This window comes from Rhipicephalus microplus, chromosome 3, assembly GCF_043290135.1.
Source record: "Rhipicephalus microplus isolate Deutch F79 chromosome 3, USDA_Rmic, whole genome shotgun sequence".
Classification (NCBI taxonomy): Eukaryota; Metazoa; Arthropoda; class Arachnida; order Ixodida; family Ixodidae; genus Rhipicephalus; species Rhipicephalus microplus.
Window position 1 is genome coordinate 163,067,612 of NC_134702.1, and position 19,306 is coordinate 163,086,917.

General features: G+C 47.0%; 1 protein-coding gene across 6 annotated transcripts in view; it reads left to right on the forward strand.

Moving 5' to 3' along the window:
- The window catches only part of LOC142761614 (monocarboxylate transporter 14-like), a 46,257-nt gene that overhangs the window by 7,750 nt on the left and 19,201 nt on the right, over positions 1-19,306 (forward strand). For 2 of the 6 annotated variants that reach the window (XM_075890413.1, XM_075890414.1), the window contains 4 exons: positions 3,434-3,484; positions 5,084-5,178; positions 10,845-11,084; positions 12,031-12,174. In XM_075890413.1, coding sequence (XP_075746528.1) covers positions 10,856-11,084; positions 12,031-12,174 — 373 coding nt within the window. In that variant the 5' untranslated portion in view covers positions 3,434-3,484; positions 5,084-5,178; positions 10,845-10,855. The remainder of the gene's footprint in view (positions 1-3,433; positions 3,485-5,083; positions 5,179-10,844; positions 11,085-12,030; positions 12,175-19,306) is intronic. The other 4 variants (XM_075890415.1, XM_075890416.1, XM_037421681.2 and 1 more) reach the window with 3 other exon arrangements.

The following is a 19,306-nucleotide window of genomic DNA, read 5'->3' on the forward strand; positions in this document are numbered from 1 at the left end:
TGTGCTGCACCAAATTAAGAAGACATTTGTATAACAGCTCATGAGGGGGGGGGGGAAGGGGAGTGGGCGCCCATTTGCCTTACGTCAAATCATTGATACATAGCTTTCGTACACATAACTTTGCCTGCGCCATGCAAAGCGATGACTTGAGATGACCGAATACAACAGCGAACAACATATGTGTCCCCTATTGTGCTCCTTACTTGAACATGTTGTCTGTTTTAGAACGCAGGTTGTTACGTGCTCAAAACTGAATCCGGTTTTGGTGCTGTAGTTGCCCAGCGCCGTCGCCAGTGTCTATTACCGGTGTTCTTCAGCAGCTATCACGCACAATCAGAAAGAGTAAAAAAACTAAGAAATAGAAGAACCAAGGTTTAAGCGGGAATGGAATCGAAGAAGCTTGTGTGGCAGTGGAGTTTTCTGCCCCCGAACTACACCTGTGTGCCTTGAAATTATTTAGAAAATGACCCCATGCAGGCTTAAACCATTAGGATGATGAACAGAAAAGATTTCTAATACCAGTGGTGTGTACATTTTTTATTGATATAATATAAAGGGAGATGTTAGCGCACAAGTAAGACACCGGCTACTCTTTAGCTCTTGAGGGAATATTCATAATACGTCTTAAAGGGAAAAAAGAGTGGCACTTGAAAAATAGAACACCACAGCACACATGCAAAACCCACTGATACGCACTTGTCAAACAACATCAAGAGACAGATACAAAAGTGTTAGGAAGTCAATGAATAATGCCTATGATAATGTATTTAGTTGATATCCATTTCCACCGCCACAAAATAGCATTGCACACCTACTGTTCTTATGGAGATGTATTCACTCTTGTGCACATAACAGTCAGCACGTCATGTACTTCAACTGAGATATGTAATGGGTGTCCTATAATGCTGTGCACAACAATGTTATACAAATGAACTTTCAGTTAATTATGTCTTGTTCCTTGTCAGTGATGGTGCTGTCTTTAAAAAACACTTTAACGCTTTTAAAGCGTTCGTCTGTAAAGCTCCGGTTCTCCATGGGCCCAGAAGTTTCTTGATACTTAAAGGTCTGCGATTTAAGGTCAACAGTTTCAGTTTAACACGGTTTCTCAGCATGTCATCATGTAGGCAGTTTATAGGAAGGTGAAATATGTCTTCATCTACAAATTCCACTTCGCATTCATGAGTTTTAGCTCTGCCAAGTCTGTGTAAAAATGCTTGGTGTATGCGATGCCTAGCCTTAACCAGTGAATAAGTGCCTCCACACTTTTATCTTATGGTAGCATAATTTTGATTTCAGTGAATGTAATAATATAATATAAATCATATCTTCTTGTACTTTGGCCAAGCCAAGTATTGTTCCACATTCTTAATGTTGTAGCCTTTATAACACTACGCAATTCATCTTTCAACATTGGTTAATAAACAGTAACATCTTTACAATGTGATTGTCGTGCCGCTTCATCAGCAGCTGTATTCACTGGAATGCTTCGATGGCCGGTATCCACTGGAATTTGATCTCATGTTGCGCCTGGCTTGCTTTAGTGAGCTCTTAAAGTGTTTCGTAGATCATACAATCACTAATTGCTGTCGTGTTTGTACTGGAGAGTGATGCTAATGCGGTCTGGAAATTGCTGAAAAGTACTTATTTTCTCGCATCTCCTGCCGAGTTTATAAGCTTGATATAGCATACAGAATAGCGAATAGATCAGCTGTTGCAGATGACGTCATGCAACATACTTTAAATTATTCCTTAATATTGAGCTGTCGTATAATAAATTCTGATGTTTAAGAGATTGGGATACCTGAACTATCTGTGTAAACATGTATGTACCCTGGACACGGGATGTGTATCTGATAAAGCGCTGATTGTTGAGCAGCTTGTATGAACATCTCTTTGTGATCATACCATCTACTGACAATTCAATGCTTGGTATTGTAAACAGCAACAGAGGATAGTCAACTTCAGAGCTCCAAAGTTCATTCCTCAGTAATATATGTATATTATTCTGTTATTTTTTATTAGTCTTAGGGCCAATGGCTGGTCTTTGTGTTGCGCCTGTAAGCAAAAAAAAAAAACTGGCGGCATGTTTTGATTGTTCGTATGACATGACAAGACATGTTTGTACATGTTAATAGAGAAATACTTATAAGGGACGCAGACTTAAGGGCTTGAGAACTGTCGACCACTAGAATATTTATTCTGAACCTGAATGCAAATCTACCGATGAAACAAGCTCGGCCTCTTGTAAAGTATCCAGATCAGTGTCAACGTTGGGAAAAACACACGTCTCTTCAAGAGTTGTTGTGTAGGCGCAGGTAAACCATGGAAAAGCGAATGGAACCATTTTTAATTTTAACGAGCACTACAGGTGAGACCCACACACTTTGTCAAGATCGAATGACGTTGCGTTAAATATATATCACCCACCTGTTCGCTAATGCCTTGGCGTTCTTCTGTGGAAACACGGTATGGTCTTCACCACACTGGCGCATGGGAGCCGGTGTCGATTTACTGAAGAGTGGTAGAAGGTAGGCCACGTGCAATATCAAAAGATTTGCGGAGCCGGTACAGCCGGCCAGAGAACATCAGATTGTGGAGAAGGCGATATTCTGGCTGTGATCGATAAATGAAATACATCGAAAGTCGATTTATCAGAGTGGTTAACGGCACTGACGACAGTGAGGTTACTTCGGAATGGTTCTTTCTGCACGATAAAAAAATTGTTCCTTGTCGATGGGCTGCATGCATACAGGAGATTCGCCTTTGAACGGTTCGATGGGTACGGAAAGGAATTGTTGAGAAAAAAATAACTGGCTCCATTTGAATTCGAGAGGGTTAAATAAGGAATAAAAAACGGTTCCCGACTTAGAAAGAGGCCTGGTGAATCAATGAAGGCTACTTAATCACACCCCGTCGGAAAACACAGGAAGCAAAACAGCTGCTTCAGTGAAATTTCGGTGTGTTCTCTGGCAACCAGCTTGTGTGTGGCTTTATTTGTGTGTTCGTAAGTCTCGCCGAACAACCCAATGAGCTGAAGTTCGAATTGGGCAAAATCCATAACGGCGTGAATATGCGATACAAAAACCTAGTGAAGTTTGATGTCATGATATCAAGAGGAAAGGACAATGAACTCAACCATACAGATGTCCTCCGTGACGCTGAGTCGGGCAGTTCAGGTGGCTATAGGCCAAACAGGTTCTCCATTTGCTGCACGTAAGCAGGTACTTTCAAGTGGCGTGGTCACTTTTCGAAGCCTGCGGCAAAGTTTAGCGTCTACAACCGATACGGTAGCACCGGTATGTAAAATAGCTATGCATGGACGCTGTCTACAAAAACTTCGACAACGTATGACGCCAAAGTTCCAGGACTTGAGCGGTTTGATAGCTCAGTTCTTACCTACTGAACTGCGGCAGCTAACTTCCCTCATTTTCAGGAGCTGCTGGCCGTCGATGCATGGGGGACAAGGAGTGACGACTGGGTAAAGGTGAGTGACGAGACGAAGTTGCCAGATAGAAACGTTAAGTCGAGCTTGACTTAGGATCCTTACTTTAGTAACGAGAAGGGAGTTGGTCAATTTATTTGCTCTGTGATTGGGCGTCTGTGTAGCCTGGCACGTGACGACAGCAGTGTTGGGCGATATGGCTAGGGCCACCACATGAAAAAAAAACGGCCAGTTATCACGCGTTCGCCAGGTATTTTCAGCGAGGGGCGCCTTCTACGTGGCGTATGGCTGAGTCGAGGCTGTGGTGCAATGAGAGCAGCCCGTGTGGCGGACAACTGAGATAGGAGCGGGAGCATGCGGCAGTTCATCGAACGGTGAGGGCTGGTGTCGCTACTGCCTCGTTACTGCCTCAGCATAATTAAGAGGCGCGGCGACAACGTGCTGCTGGAAGGGCACAGGTACAGCCTCAGCAACCTGTTCCTGAATCTCATGTTGCAGTTGCTGTGACTGCGGGAGCTCTTGGCGCTGAGCACACACCAGGAGAGAAAGCTGACCTGCGACCTTCTCAGGCACGAAGCCTTTCATTTGTGCGCGAAAGTATGAGTGGTCAGCCATAAGGCACAGTGCGGCGAGCGGTTTGTTAGGCAAAGATGGACGATAAGAGAGAGCCCACCAAAATTTGTCGTAGCTCTGGCACAGAGCTGCCACTTCAGACATCGTGCCAAAAGACTTGCAATGAGCATCTGAAACACGTTATCGTCGACACGCTTGATAATGGGTGGGACCTTGGCACTTTCTCTGATGCCTGCAGAGATCGAGGATGTGCTCGATATAGGCGGTAAACGCTTCACCTGTTTCTTGTGCCCTTGTACGCAGACATTGCTCGGTGCACAACTTACGCATGGCAGGGCGACCTAAAACAGAGGATATTGCCTGCTTGAAAGTGGACGTTTTTAAACTCTTATTCGTGGTTTGTATACCCCAGCTTCGCCACATTAGCCAGGTAAAAGTTCACAGTGCCCAACTTAGCAGCGTCTATCCACCTGCTGCATCCACTAACGATTTTGTAGAACGACAGCCAGTCCTCTACGTCCTGATCGTCCGTTCAAGTAAATATCGGGGGTGTCACTTATGAAGAGGGCTTGGGCAGGCGGCGGCCGCAAGAGGTAGCGCCTGTTTGGGAACGTTGGCTCGCACGGACGGTGGCCGTGTGCGGAATCGTATATCCAGGATGGAAATGGTGTGGTATCCGGCATTATCCATCACATGTAAAGGGGGCTTACTTAGCGATCTGAGCAAGCGGGTGGTAGCTCAAAAAGTATGAAGGTGGACCCAGATGGTCGTGCTCGAGCACCGATCTTGTGCGTTCGTCTGGTGGTAATGATAGGTGAGCCCATCATATCAGTCTCCCATTCTTCATTAAAAAGTTAACAAAATTGGTGCTCCTAACCTTCAAAGTACTGTGTTATTTTGTCTATGAAAGAAAACTGTATTCTGAGACTAATATTTTTGTTTTGTCTGCATCGTCCTGCATGAGATCATAGCTTCGTCATACAGTGCAATTCGTATACTTCAATCACTGAAAACGAGGTCTTCTTACTTCCGGACCGTGCCGATGCCTGTGTGTTCGTTTCGTTTCAGTGAATTAAGCATGGAGCCGAGAACGCAACGGCCATTCTGATTTCCGGTTCGACGGCAACATTCTGTCGGCTGCTTCCCCTCCAAAAGCGGACAAGGTAGGAACCAAGCAGCTGTTTTGATGCATAAGGGCAGGAAACAATGGAAACAGATGCCAAAAATGCGATTTTTTCTTTGCTTTCTCCGCGCTTTTGTCAGCTGCGGAGTCCTGTCAGGTCGGCATGTATGAACCAGTTGAACGTACATTCACGCGATCGTCCAGTAATCTAAATGACGAAAACTGAGAAAAAAAATGCGAGGAAAATAAAAAAGACACAATCGTGACGCCCCAACACAGTGTGTTGCTGAGCTGGTGGGCTCATTCAAATAGTAGATTAAACATTGTAACCGGTAAATGCAACTAAGATATCTCATATCTTAATCGCTTACACCTGTAGGTTTATGCCACAGGAGCGAAAGAGAGACACGCCTGAACGATAACCGATGCCAGCCCGGGACGTGAGCCGTGGCTTCACGTGCAACGGCTTAGTGCCTTCTTTATTTTCTTCTGTCGCCATCGCGCGCTCTCCGGTTTGCGCGCCACCCGAACGAGGGCGCTACAGGGCCCCCCGTGTAGACTGGAAGTCGGAATGTGACATGCCGTTTGTGGTATTCCAACGAAAGATCAGTCGTAGATGAGAGACTTTCTAGGGCGGTTTCCAGGTACGCCGGCTTGAGTCGGTCCAAGCTGACTGTCTCTTCACGGCCGTTCTGAAGCAGAGTGGCAGTTTTGGGGGTGCGGTGAAGGACGCGGAATGGTCCGTCGTAGGCTGGTGTCAAAGGTGGTCTGACCGCGTCGTGGCGCACGAAGACATGTGTTGCAGTGGCCAGATCAGGGTGGGCGAATATGGTCTTGTGTTCGGAAGGTCTGGGTGGAGTGGGCCGGAGGTCTTGAACGCAGTCGAGGAGGCGTTGTAGGAATTGCTGTGGCTGGTCTGGTAGCTTCGTTGGCGTGAAGAAGTCTCCCGGAAGCCGTAGGGAAGTGCCATACACCAGCTCTGCTGTTGAGCACTGCAGGTCTGCCCGGATGACAGCTCGTAAACCTAAGAGCACCAGTGGCAAGGCATCAACCCAGGTGGCTCTATTGAGGCGGGTAGTCAAGGCGGTCTTCAGTTGTCGGTGAAGGCGTTCCACCATGCCGTTGGCGCAGGGATGATAAGCCGTGGTACGGCAATGTCTGGCTCCGAGGATGCGATTAAGGCAAGTAAACAGCGAGGACTCAAACTGACGTCCACGGTCTGTTGTCACGGTGCAAGGACAGCCAAAACGGGATACCCACGTAGAAATGAAAACACGGGCGACTGTCTCGGCTGTGATATCTTGAATTGGAACAGCCTCTGGCCAGCGTGTGAAGCGATCGACCATGGTCAATATATAACGGTACCCCTGAGACACTGGTAGAGGGCCCACAATGTCTAGATGAACATGGTCGAAACGACGGCCTGGTGGAAGGAAAGGTTGGGGCGGCGTCTTAGTATGACGGGAGACCTTTGTCATCTGGCAGGGCAGGCACATGCGCGTCCAAGCGCGCACATCACCGTTGATTCCGGGCCAGACATAGCGCTGGGTGAGAAGACGTTGAGTAGCCCGAATGCCAGGGTGACAGATGTCGGGTAAGGAGTGGAAAACGGTGCGTCGTAATGAAGCGGGAACGAAAGGGTGGGGAAGGTCAGCTGAGACATCGCACCACAAGCGCTCAGATGATAATGGATGAGGCACCAGGCGTAGTCGGAGAGAACGGGGGTTCTCCCGAAAAGCGGCAAGCTCTCTATCATTCTGCTGTGCCGAGGAGAATGAGGCCCAGTCGATGGTTGGCGGTGGAGAGTCAACCGCGGCTATACGAGAAAGGGCATCTGCGGCGGTGTTGTCAGCTCCTTTCACGTGGCGGATGTCAGTCGTGAACTCCGATATATAAGCCAGATGGCGGAGTTCACGGGGCACGTACTTGGATGAGTTAGTGCGGAAAACATACGCCAGTGGCTTATGGTCAGTCAGCACGTAAAACGAGCATCCTTCCAGGAAATGCCGAAAGTGCTGTATTGCAGCGTAGATGGCTAGTAGTTCCCGGCCAAAGACGCTGTAGCGGGTCTCAGCAGGAAGTAGCTTCCGAGAGTAAAACGATAAGGGTCTCCACTCGGAGTTAATGCACTGCTGTAAGACGGCTCCGACGGCCACGCTGGATGCGTCCACCATCAACCGAGTAGGGGCGTTGCTGCGTGGATGAATGAGAAGCACGGCGTTAGCGACCGCTTGCTTAGCAGCAGCAAAGGCGGCCTGGCGACCAAGGAATGGCAGAGGACGGGCCGGCGGTCGACCGAAGGAGGTCGGTGAGCGGTCGTAGCAGTTCGGCACAGTGTGGTATGAAGTGCCTGGAAAAATTCACAAGCCCCAGGAATTGGCGTAATTGGCGCAGTGTTGTAGGCTGAGGATAATCCTGAATTGCTTTAACGTGGGACCGGAGAGGGCGTATTCCTTTGGATGATATGTGATGGCCCAAGAACTCGAGCTCAGATGCGCCGAAAGTACACTTAGAGGCGTTCACAACAAGGCCGTACTGCTGAAGACATTGGAACAGAGCGCGTAGATGGTGCTCATGATCTTCAGGTGTGCGGCTGGCGATGAGGACATCGTCAAGGTACGCAAACACAGTAGGAAGACCCCGTGTGACCTCAGAAATAAACCGCTGGAAAGTTTGAGCCGAATCGCGGAGTCCAAAAGGCATCCGCACGTATTCAAACAACCCAAAGGGCGTCGTGATGGCGGTCTTAGGTATGTCGGCGGGCTCGACAGGAATCTGGTGGTACGCCTTAACAAGGTCCACTTTGCTGAAAATTGTGCAGCCGTCGAGGCGCGATGTAAAATCCTGGATGTGAGGTAGAGGATAGCTGTCGTGGACGGTCTTGGCGTTCAACGCTCGATAGCCCCCACAAGGACACCAGTCACCAGGATCACGCTTTGGCGCCAAATGCAGCAGGGAAGCCCAAGCGCTTGACGACGGGCGGATAATGCCGAGCTGCAGCATGTGGTCAAACTCCCGTTTAGCAATAGCTAGGTGGTCTCCGAACAGGCGGCGTGATCGAGCGGCTGCCGGTGGACCCCGGGTGACGATGTGGTGTGTCATTGTATGTTTAAGCGGCTGAGTGAGGTTGCACGGTTTAGTTAACTCCGGGAAACTCGCCAAGATTTTTTCGAACGGTGAGGAAGGTATCAGCATGCGGATGGCCATTGGAGCGATGTCGGACAGGACTCCCGAGATGGAGAGACGAGTCTTACCATCTATGAGGCGGCGCCGCCGTACGCTGACGCCCAAATCGAAGTATGAGAGGAAGTCCGAGCCCATGATCGGTTGAATCACGTCTGCGATGACGAAAACCCACCGGAAAATGCAGCGAAGGCCGAAGTCGAGGGTGAGAGATCGGAGCCCATACGTTGCTATAGGCGAGGCGTTGGCAGCACGAAGCACTTGCCCCTGTGACTTTGAACGATCAGCCTTAGTCGGGGGCACAACGCTGATTTCCGCGCCCGTATCTATAAGGAACCTGGCGCTCGATAGCTAGTCCGTGACCATGAAAAGGCGGCTGGGACGAGAAGGGAGATCACACGCCGCCGTCAGTGATCCCGGCAGGCGTTTCCCTGTCACGAACATGGGAGTGTACACTTCGTGGCTCGGTGTCGGAAACGCCGGTGGTACCAGCAGAGGGGTGGAGGGCTGGGACTCCGAGCATCTCGTGTGCGTGGAAGAGCTCGACGACCGGAGCGAGGCGAACGAGTCTCCTGTAGGGGGCTCCGGAGTGCGGCAATGGAGGCGGCGAGTTCGTCGATGCGGGCCTCAAGGCGCGAAATCGCTGTGTCTGCTGGTGGTAAGACAGCGTTGACAGATGGGGAGATCGCTTCATGTACCTGATCGGGGAGCTCCGCCAGGCGGTCGAGATTGACGTCGCCGGCCGCCGCGAGGACGAGGCGGATTGGCTGACAAAGGCGTTGGAGGAAGAGCTCGCGAAGCAACGCTGAGTGGGCAGAGACGTCGTGTTTCCAAGAAGCTGTCGCATTCGGCGCAGTAGTTGGGAGGGGCGCCTGTCGCCAAGGTCCCCCTCTGCAAGGAGCTGCTGTAGGCGGACGCGTTCCGAAGGCATGAATCGTTCCAGCACCTTGGTTTTAAGGTGCTGATATGGCGTAGTGTCCGAGGGGTTGGAGAGGACGTCGAAGAGCTCGCTGGCAACGTCAGGAGGAAGGACGGAGGCTACGTGGTAGTAGCGTGTCGTTTCCGAGGCGATGCGGTACAGGGAGAATTGCGCCTCGACCTGATGAAACCAAAGTTGCGGGTCCTGTGGCCAGAAAGATGGGAGACGCAGTTGCACGGCCGAGACGTCCTGCGGACGTGAGGCTTGTTCGGTTGAGGGTCCATTCGAGTCAGTCATTGTCTTCGTCCGGGTCACCACTTGTAGGCTTATGCCACAGGAGCGAAAGAGAGACACGCCTGAACGATAACCGATGCCAGCCCGGGACGTGAGCCGTGGCTTCACGTGCCACGGCCTAGCGCCTTCTTTATTTTTTTCGGTCGCCATCGCGCGCTCTCTGGTTTGCGCGCCGCCCGAACGAGGGCGCTACACACCTGAGTAAGTTAGGATTCGCTTCTTGCGATGGAAAACCTCCAAGTGTTTCATGCTTCAATTATTGCTTCTATCACGAGGCAAGGTTACCCAAAAACTACATATGTTGTGCGTACCTTTGCCGCGCATGTGCTGCTCTTATACCAGAGCTACACCAGATGCATTTCGCACTTCACTGTTTCATGACATGAAACAAAGCTATAGTGAAGCTCCATTTGAGTACACGTACACATGAGCGCATTACATCTGTTGGTTTGACTTGCATCTTCGGCGAATATTAAAGCCACGTTTTTAGTCCTCGATGGTGTTCGATTACGTTGCTAATAAATAAAAAAATATATCGCGCTTGGTTCACCGGTTTGTCGCCATTGGTAAACCATGCACCTTTCTCTGCACTTGTAACTTGTGAATAGGGTGAAAGACTCGGGGACGTTGAAATTAAACAAAAGAACGGAATATACTTACTCAGAATTTTCGGTGATATTGCGAAAAACGTAAGTATAGACGTGATGACTGCATTTTTTAGTCAACCCTATAGTTAGTGAACACATTGCTAGCGTGATAGCGTTACAGAGCCCCTTCAAGTTAAAAAGGAAAGTTTGACGAATTGGTAATGAGCACAATAGTGCACAGTTACTTGCACAAAGAAGGCGGAGATCACAAGAAGTAGGAAGACTAGCAAGGTACCATATTTCGTCTTTTTCCTGTCGCTGTAACACTAGTAGTATTATATTACTAACATACTCACATAATGTTGTTAGATGGCCTAAAATTATGATACGATTATGAGAGACACTCATGTGAAAGGCTTCGAAAATTCAACCATCTCGGCTCTCTAACGGGCCCATAAGCTTAAGTATTCGGGTCTCTAGCATTCTCGCCTCCAACGAAAATGCGGCCACCACCACCGGGATTCAATCCCGCGACCTACGAGATGCAGTCAAGCTCCATTAAGGTTTAGGTCACCATGGCGGGTCCAAGTAATTGTGTGCTATCGACTTCATATACATCTAGTCACAAATTCTTATCAATGCATCTTAAGTGACCCCTCTTATTATATATATAAAAACCACAAAGCACAAACCATGTTTTCTTTTTTCCTCTACTCTCTGCAGTTCCGTCAACCATGGCCGTTCCTTCGGTGTCGCCCTCGAAATCCGGCTTGCAACCGTCTCCTGCATTCATTGACAGCTGCTGGACGGTTCCCATAATCACGGGGTTCACATGTCTCCTCATTTCCATTCCTCAAACCAACAGTGGTCTGCTCTTCGTACTGTTCATGGACACGTTCGGCGTAGACCGGGAATCAGCCGCATGGCCCAAAACCATTCATACAGCAACGACCAGTGTGATGGGTGAGACATACTTGTGCGCCACAACAGCAATTACAAACGACGCTGCATAAGTTTCAATTAATTGTGGTTTGCATGGCCCATGTCTTAGTTATCTTGAACTTCTTGTCGACGCCAAAGAACTGCCTATGGCAGGTAAAACATGTATTTTGTCTTTCTGTTTGATTTAAATGTAATCGAGGCGAAGCCAATTTGCATTGCACAAGCTGAAATACTTGGTAGTTGGTAGTGGTTGGCGCAAAGTCTTCAAATATGTGAGTGGGTAATTTAAATAATTGCAGTTGTTTGGTTTGGTGTTTTACTCTCTCACATGTATTGGAACCTTGTGATTGCAGTCCATGAGCTCACAAAGCATGTCATCTTCGTTCAAACGGCCCCTTCGTTCAAATGACTTCATGGACTAGAAACATTGGGCCTGCCGTATAGCTACGAATTTCGCAGGGTATAATAAGCCGCCTGGCACGAAAACAAAATGTGGCATTAATAATAAAGTCCGGGCATGATTTACTGTAGGATTAGTATATCAAGTAAAAGTGCATATGCCGATATATTTTCTGTTAAACTACTGCAAAGTCTATCTATTGTGTTTATTAGGGGTCATTCCTGTTTGGCGGGGAAGAAGCAGAGAGGCAGAGGAGAGCTCTAAAAATAGAAAATTGTAGGGTGGTGTTTAAAATAATCTAAAGAATTTTAAAGTAATTTCTCTTGCAACTGGTGGAGTAAAGTTATCGTTATATCCACACCAAGAGGGAATGAAAGTAATGAAAAGGGTGTACCAAACGAAGTGAACGAAAAAGCGGAGTACCCAACGTTACTTAATGAAAAATGAGGAAACTTAAACGCGAGGTTTCTCTAGAAAAGAGAAATCCACAAGTGTTTAGGCATGCTCTGTGTAGCGTACATGTATGCCGGTGGTGTTGTCACTGATGCTAAGCTGTTTATTTCAAAGGTTTTGCGTTAGGAGCGATTCAGCACGAGGTGTCCATTCACAGCACAATTCTGGCCGGCGCTATCGTGTGCCCTCTGGCAATCATCGCCAGTGCCTTTGTACCGAACATGACTTGGATGTGCGTCACATTAGGACTTCTCTACGGTACGTGCTTCTATACGTGTTGCGATGCCACTTCTTTATGTCTTAGAATGAGATCATTTGTGCAAAAGAAGCTCTTTTTGTGCACTCAGAGAATATGCCCAGCACACGGGACATTCGTTCAACTTCAACTGGACGTTTAAAATTTGAAGCGCTTCTACTTGTGGGTGTTCAAAAGAAAATGTTAGTCATTTCCTATTAGCTTAGCTTGTTAGAAGTTAGTGATCTTTCTGCCGGCAGCGCCGGTGTTGTACGCAGGAAACTTGGCGCCAGTGAGAGTACAGAAATTCGGACCTCGAAAAAGAGCCGATCACACGCGTATTTCTGAGCGTCATTTTTCATTAGTTGATGCTCCTTCGATCGTGGACTTATTAGCGATTGGCTGTTTCTGACAAAGAAAGCTGAACTTTTTAGATGCAAAGCAGTTATTGTGTAGCCTGTGTAACGCTGTCCGTTCGTGTCTTCGTGCCGATGTGCTGCACCACGCTACCCTCGCCGCAGGTGTTGGGGCGGTGCCAGTAGGCCACGTCTCCCCTTGCAGTGAGTGGTGACGTCACTCTCTCCCTCGCCTGCCATGCGCTCACCGCATGTCACCTCTTTCTCACTTCACTCTCTCCACGGCTCGCAACTTGAAGCGCACATCGGGCGAACATTCTTTTGGCCCGCTTATCTGCGATGGTGAGGACGCCGGAAAGCGAAGCTCTTCCTCCAGTCAAAACATGCGCGGAAGCAATTTGGCCTAACCCAACCGTCGCCGGTTTTGCGAGGGTTAGCAGAGCCGACCGCGTTCGCGAAAGGCCACGTCGCGCCTGCAACACCGACGAGGCGCAAACCAGGGAAGCCGAATGCAAGCATCGGCAGCGGAACACCAACGACTCTAACGATCACGAGTCAAAAACGCTGATCGCGTCCGTACGCAACGCTACTGTTTGGAATCCTGTCAGGCCTCCCTATGGGAAGGTGTCGTTACTTTGTCGAGGTTACTTGCTGTTTCCTGCGATATCATATGAATGTCGCTTTTCACTGTTTCACGCATGACTTTTTTTACGATTGGTATCAGAAGCATCGTAGTACGTAACATGTCTTACGCTTTGACCTGCAAGGTGGTGCTGGTGGGAGATTTCTCCTGTGCGTTGTTGAACAATAAAACATTCGCAGCGTGTGCGTTAACTAAAAGCAGAATTCTCCTGTCTCTCGTTCCCCATAAGCAGCCATTGGCATGTACATTGAGCCCTATCTGACAAGAAAGGGTTGCAAGGTTATACTCGCTGGGCGTAACCTCCATGGTTTTAGAAAGGTTTAGTGAACATTGGGCCGCAGTGCCATGAATACAGTGAACTAGAATATGCCATAAACTCAAGGTGGTTAAAGGTGGGAAGTAGACACGAAGCGCAAGCCGTAAGAAAGTGTGCGTGTGCAACCTCTCGTTTAGTCCTTGGAATGTCCGCTGGATGGCGGTGCTTCTATATGTGGAGTATATGATGAAAAGATGCGAGATGGTGGTACGAGTGTTGACTAGATGGACGAACGGACACACAGACAGATGCACGGATGGCCGCATGGACGGATGGACGCATGGACGGACGCAGGGGCGGATGCATGGACGAACGCAGGGCGGACGCATGAACAGACGCACGCACGGACGGGTGGATAGACGCATGGACGGTCACACAGATGGACGCATGGACGGACGGAAGCAAGAACGAATGGACGGACGGATGCTTCACCCCACTCTCCATCATTCACCCCGTGAATATGCTGCCATTTTTTTATTTTGCAGTGTTGTAAAAGCTCTGAAGTGGCAGAGCTTCATCGCGTTCCGTCGTTTCGGCAGCGTGAACCAGTAACTCAGCGTCTACTTCATCGGTGGATGCACCAAGCATAGCGCTTGCGGGCTTGCGGGTAATTGTTGTGCAGTAAGCTGAAAGGGAAGTCTTAATTGGTGTGTCTGTGTTTTGTGGAACGTAAGCATCTGTAATTTATCGCCCGCAAGAGCCGTGGCATCGGTGTTTCCACATGTGCCTGTGTGAGTGTCTTACTCGGGTGTCGCAATGTGGGAAGCTTGGTGATGTTCTGCGATATGCGCTGTGCTGTGCAGCCATAAGAGTGATGCAACTGCGAAGAAGGCGTGAGAATAAAGTGTCCGACAAAACCTGCTACGTGACACAGTACGAAAGTTAACAAACAAGGTGGGGAGAATATGCAACTTTCTATGTATTATAAATGGAATGGTAGTAATTCGGTGGGTGTGTGGTTATTCATGTGTCACGGTGAATTATCTACTACGTGGCGTAAGTGCTTGTTTCATGCTCGATGCACGAACTTATTGCATGAAAAACACCATGCGAGGTTCTTAAAACCGCGAAATGACGCACGCTATTTATTATTGCCGCATGAATTGTTATTGGTGCAGCGATAACGATTAACTACGATCAGTTGCATCGATCATGATTGTTACTGAGGTGACACCGCTAAAACTATTGTTGAGTGAAAAAAAAAGAAAGGTGTCGTTTTTTAGAGCATTGTACGATACTTGGATATCTTATCGGGAAGTCTTAGTTTTCTTTACCGTTTTATTTTTTGCATTTCGCCTGTATTTTGTGCATGTGTTGCGTAGTGATAACTTGTTTATATTAAATTAGAGTCCCGTGAAAGAAAACATAAAGGATGTATTGCACTCTCCTGTGAAAGCAAAGTCTGGTATACTCAATTCACTCCCATTCACTGAAAGAGAAAACCTTCTTGCCAGCACGGACACACCTTCGTACACACTCTTTCATAAAAGGTGGTGGCCTCTGTTCCAGCAAAACCGGGTCGCGTTTTGAAAACGTTGAATATTCAAGCACTGGGATCATGGCAAACCATCCAGTGCACGTTGTCAAACCGAAAAAAAATACAAATTCACGTACAGCTTTTACTCACCGCCATTTAGCCGTGTACATCACTTTGTATGCAATGTCGCCCACTGTTAAACACAATGTGCGCTACACGCGTTTATTTCGCTGAAAGAAGACTTAAAATCAAACATTGGCGTTTGCCTGAACCACGATGACAAGCACGGAAGCACGAGACGCACAATTGGTATTTGTGGCAGCACAAGAAGCAAAACTTATGAAGACAATCTCAGATCACTTCTCCATTTTTCACTTTCAGTCATAGTTGGCATAGTTACAGCAGATGGTGAAGAAACGTGGTAGAGAAAGTTTCGTAAAACAACATGAAAATTGTAAACGACCATATAAAATTTGATTTATGCCCCTGCATCGCCTTCAAAACCGCAAAAAAAGGGTTCTTTTCTTTTAATTGTTACTTTACTGTGGCATTATTGGTTTTAGTACCGCTACAGGTGCCGCGCAGAAACGTTACCTTCGAGAAATATACATTACTTCTTCATGGACTACAAGAAGAGCGTGGTGGGGGGGGGGGTGCGATGTAAACAATAGGTATATTTATAAGCTGAAGCTGAACTCCGTGCCCTCACAAGTTTTCTTATCGAGCTTTGGTTTCTTTATCTCAATATCGGTGAAGAATTGCAAGACACTGGTTTTATGCGGGAAAATTATTGTCCTCGTTTGCGAACTACTTTTTTGTAGCGTGGAGGCATGGCTAATAAGGACATTGTTGCCTGGCGGCGGAACCTATATTTATTCTTAGGATCTCACCGACCATACGTAAGTACGAGCATCATGCCCCTAATGTCAGTCTGAGCATCCTACTGGCGTAATCCAACGTAATCCAATCGTTTTTTGTGCACATTTTGTCCTTCCTAATGATAAACATAGTATACACTGATTCAGTAACATGTATTTGCGAAACGTTTATTCTGCTTTGGCGTTTCGGTGGTGGGCTGGGGCCAGCCTATATTTTGGTGTTTTCTTTAACTGGGACACATTCTCAGTTAGCCAGTGCAGTGTAGCAACATGTACTCGCCTGGTTTCCCCACTGTTCGGTGGTGGGCTGGGGCCAGCGTATATTTTGGTGTTTTCTTTAACTGGGACACATTCTCAATTAGCCAGTGCATTGTAGCAACATGTACTCGCCTGGTTTCCCCAGTGTTCATTGCTTTTCGTCGCATCTCTCTCTAAAAAATTCCAGTGGAAACTCATGAGTTTTATTGATTGTTATGGGTCGTTTCTACGCAAATTTGTAACATCCGCGTTAACAAATGTCTTCGGGGGTTTCTGTAAAACTGGTATGAATGAAGCCATGACGAATGGCCTTTGGGGACAGTGGTACTTAACAGGATAAGGGCACCTTGCGACGACAACAGGACATGGGTCGTTAATAAGGCAAAGCAGACTTCATAAAGCAGAGCGATGACTACAACAGCGCATACTGTTGCCAACGATTTTAGAAAAACAATGCACTTCCTAAATCACACTTCAAGCCATAGCCAAAGAAAAGCATAGCCATGCAAATGGAGCAATTTCAAAGAAATTTCATACAAAACTACTGGCAAGTACTCATTACTAAGCTAAATTCGCTGAAATATACCTTAAGAAGACTCAGACGCAAAACGTGATAACATAATGCTTGAAAAGGAGGACAAGCGGACTGACACTGCACTGCCGTCACTTGGTGTTTCAAGTCAGAATATGTTGAGCTATTGAACGCTGAACGTCATCGTGTATAGTAACATTATCAAGTAACAGTGCACTGTAATGATATTACATCTATCAGGCTATTTATATCTGCGATTGAGTATCTCACTATAGGAGCTTGTTTTGTATACACAAATTGCGTATTTGATTTCATGACAAAATAAACCCCCTCTGACTGTGCCTCCGACTCTGGGCAAAATAACGCTTTTTACAACAGCTGAAACATTAATAAATGTTTTCACAGTGTACACACTTTTTCAAGTTTCTCCCCAAATACTCTCATTGTTTCCTAACTAACAGAAAAAAAATGATACAACCCGTGTTTTTTTTTGTGTTGATACGGGCTCTATTGTTTGCAGGTGTTGCATAACACGAAAAAGTTTAGGAGAAACTAAGCACCATGATACAAGAAAGTGCAATATGCTTAGTTTAACATGATGGCTAAAAATCACAGAAAGCCTACAAAAGTGATGAGTGGTTAAACACCGGCGGCTCATAGAAATAATCGGGCAACAAAGAGTGCTACGCAAATTACCACGAGAAAACACACAGCACGAATTGCACTCCTTCTGCATATGAACCACCCACAATCAATGAACAAAGCACGCACGGGCAGGGGGGCCGTTGGCGGCTACATCGAAGCCAAGTGGCTACTTTTCGACCCCATGACGAGACGGAAATTTCAGGTTTCTGCCTTGGCTACCTTGAACTTTTGTTTTGGCGTATTCACTGGACATTCTTCTTGTCATTTTTATATAAAATACTAAGCTAGCCTATCAACTAAGCATTGTCTTTTGAGCTTTTGTGGCGTGTCAGATCAAGCATGCTCATGTCTTCCCTTCGTGAATAGTCAGATGCTAATCGAGACACCTCAGCGTAATGCGCTGTTCGTGTAGAAAGATGGAGCAAAAAAGCTTTTTCTAGCCTAGTCAGCGTGTGTGTGAGTCAGCCTACTCCATGTGTGGGACCGGTCAATAATCTCGTGCTCTAACAAGTTTCAAATAAAATAAAAATAGACAAGGTATACACTATGGCTAGCAAAATGCAAATGTGACGTCTGGAAAATAGCTATAAGACTTAAGTGTAACTTTTGGAAATCGAACTTATTAAGTCGTGCATGTGAGCAAGCGAGTGGCTGACACGCTGTTCCCATGGCTTGATATCTATGCTGATACGAGTCAGTTTATAATTTGATGTAACAACGTGCAAATATACACCGCAAACATACCGACACAGGCTGTGTTCCGATTCTTAGACAGCACGTAGACAGTCTATGCAAATTGCTTAGAAGACAGCACCGAGAACATGCTGTCCGAGAATCGGAACACGTCCGGACAGCTTTCAGGTGACGCTGTGCCACCTCGTGTCGAAACAAAAACCTAAAATAAACGAAAGTAAGAGTTGTAGTTCCTCGCTTATTTCGTATTAAAATCTAAAAATATTTAAACGTTACTCACATTGAACTACCTACTGGAGAATCGTCTGCTTGTGTGCGGATGACCATTCCGGCGAGATCCAATCTATCTCAGTGATTCGCTGAGCCGCCATCTTGTTTATACAGCAAAGTAACCTGCGTCGTATTTGTCTACAATGCGGTGTTCTCGGAGCTGTCTATTTTGCCGGCTACGTGAGAGTTGGAATTAGACTTCAGATGGGCGCCGTCCATTTAGCTGTCTATTTAGCCATCTACGGTGAGTATTAGAAGACTCACAGATGGAGGAAGAGACGACAAGGCGCTGTACTCGCAACTAAGTTTTATTAAAAGGAACGTACACATATATCAAGCAGAAGATCCAGTCACATGGCACACCATGGCGACTGCGCGGCAGGGAAAACAAGATATTTTTGGACTGTCACGCATATTTTTGCAAGTAGGGGTGATCAATATTTCTTTTTCGCCTTTCTAGCTCTTGGGTACTTACGCATGTGTCGATTTTTTTTTTTTGTAAGCAGAAGCTTCTTTGTACCCTGTTTGCTCTGTCACGCAGTCCCCATGATGTGCCATGTGAGAAGGTCTTCTACCAGATATATGTGTATGTTCCTTCTAATAAAATTTAGTTGGGTGTTCAGCACCTTGTTGTCTCTTCCTCTCTCTGTGTCTGTATATTTGTGCTGTTTAATGCATTAAAGTATAAACCATCGGCTAGCCCAACTTTCGCTTCTAGTCCAGTTTATAATGCTGATGCACTGCATGCCTTCTCTTGTGAACTTCACAAAAAGGAGATCAGTGACAAAATAAAGCTCGACTAGTTGTCTAGAACTAGATATCATTACATGAAGATGGGCTGGCATTATGGTAACTACTCATGATTATTGACCTGTGACTTGAATCATGACCTTCATGTGCCTGGTTAACCTCCCTGCATTATCTCTTGTTGTTCTTTTTGTTCTTTTCCTCCCGCTTGTACGATTATAGCTGCTATTTACCGGTTGGCATAACGGTACTAATTTCCTCATCCGTCTCTAGCAGTCACTCTATTCTGCATACGCAATAAACCTTTTTAATGTTTAAAAACATGGACCCTTCAAGACAT